The sequence below is a fragment of the Mastomys coucha genome, unplaced genomic scaffold, assembly GCF_008632895.1.
Source record: "Mastomys coucha isolate ucsf_1 unplaced genomic scaffold, UCSF_Mcou_1 pScaffold6, whole genome shotgun sequence".
Lineage (NCBI taxonomy): Eukaryota > Metazoa > Chordata > Mammalia > Rodentia > Muridae > Mastomys > Mastomys coucha.
The window spans coordinates 109,342,888-109,344,174 of record NW_022196912.1 but is presented as its reverse complement, the minus strand read 5'-3'; the positions used below and the strand labels follow the sequence as shown (position 1 = coordinate 109,344,174).

General features: G+C 44.4%; 1 protein-coding gene across 1 annotated transcript in view; it reads right to left on the bottom strand.

Annotated features, from left to right (window-relative positions):
- LOC116081090 (ASNSD1 upstream open reading frame protein-like) overlaps positions 1-751 on the bottom strand; it is a gene marked incomplete at its 5' end in the record, with an annotated part of 1,568 nt that extends 817 nt beyond the window's left edge. Inside the window, one exon of the mRNA XM_031357737.1 lies at positions 467-751. Within this exon, the coding sequence (XP_031213597.1) occupies positions 467-751 (285 nt within the window). The remainder of the gene's footprint in view (positions 1-466) is intronic.
- Between the last annotated feature and the right edge of the window lie 536 nt (positions 752-1,287).

Below are 1,287 nucleotides of genomic sequence, written 5' to 3'. Positions count from 1 at the left end.
GTTTTTCGAGACAGGGTTTCTCTGCATAGCCTTGGTTGTCCTAGAACTCACTCTGTAGACCAGGCTGGCCTCGAACTCAGAAATGTGCCTACCTCTGCCTCCCAAGTGCTGGGATTAAAGGCGTGTGCCACCACCGCCAGGCCTACTGACCCTTTTTTAAAAGCAGTTTTTCAGTGGGGCAACTTAACTCAGCCTCCATTGTGTTTTAACCATCTTTTATTTTCAACATAAAACACAGAACCGCAATCATTCATAGCACAAGATAAAGACGGACATGTAACACGAAGTTAAGACTAGGAATTTTGCAGGGCAGTGGTGGCACACACCTTTAATCCCAGCACTTGGGAGGCAGAGGCAGGCAGATTTCTAAGTTCGAGGCCAGCCTGGTTTACAGAGTGAGTTCCGGGACAGCCAAGGCTACACAGAGAAACCCTGTCTCGAGGAAAAAGAAAAAAAAAAAAAAGACTAGGAATTTCTCATGAATGAGCCATAGAGAAAGCAATATGTCTCTTGGTTTCTCTGTGTCTGAGTTTTCTAATGCTTGGTATTCTTTTTTTAGTTCGTCTAATGTATTTGTGCTTTCAGAAAACATTTTTGTTTGATCTTCAGGAAAGAATATGTTGCTATTCTGTTGCTGCTTGTATACTCTCCAATTCTTCTTCAGGTTAGAAAGTTCATCCACAATAATTTTCTGTTCTTTAATCTTGCTGCCAAGGGCCTCGGTATGCGGAGTCGATGAGCGGGTGGGCCCCAGCGGTCAGAGTACACCCCACCGCTGGGCATTGCCAGGCCGTGCATACCAAGAACCACGACTGAGGATGAAACGGCAATTTATTACCCAATTTATTATCCAAGAACCTCCCCTAAGTCCTATCAGTGAGAATAATGCGTATTAGAATATCCTTTTGCTTTTTTCCCATTATTTGTGGAAGTGAAAGAATTCAGAGGTGTGAGTGACAATATAGGGCTTATTCAGAAGCACATTGAGGGCATCCACGTCACTGTGGTCTTCGTATGTTCGCTTAGTGGAGGGCTTGGGCAGAGGCTAATACTGAGAGCTGTAGCTTGGTCCTGAGACTAGGATAGTCACTGATAGAACCCCTTCCTCTCTACCAAGAACTATGACCAGTTCTCTTCCACATGCTTTCAAATATGCAAATACATCACATAAAACCCACAAGGCAAGGCAACCGCATCCTGGACAAATATGCTACGCCTTCAAATTGTCATTTAAGTCCCAAGGTAAGTAAGGTTTGCCAGCTAATTGGCATGCTTTGCAGGGGCAGC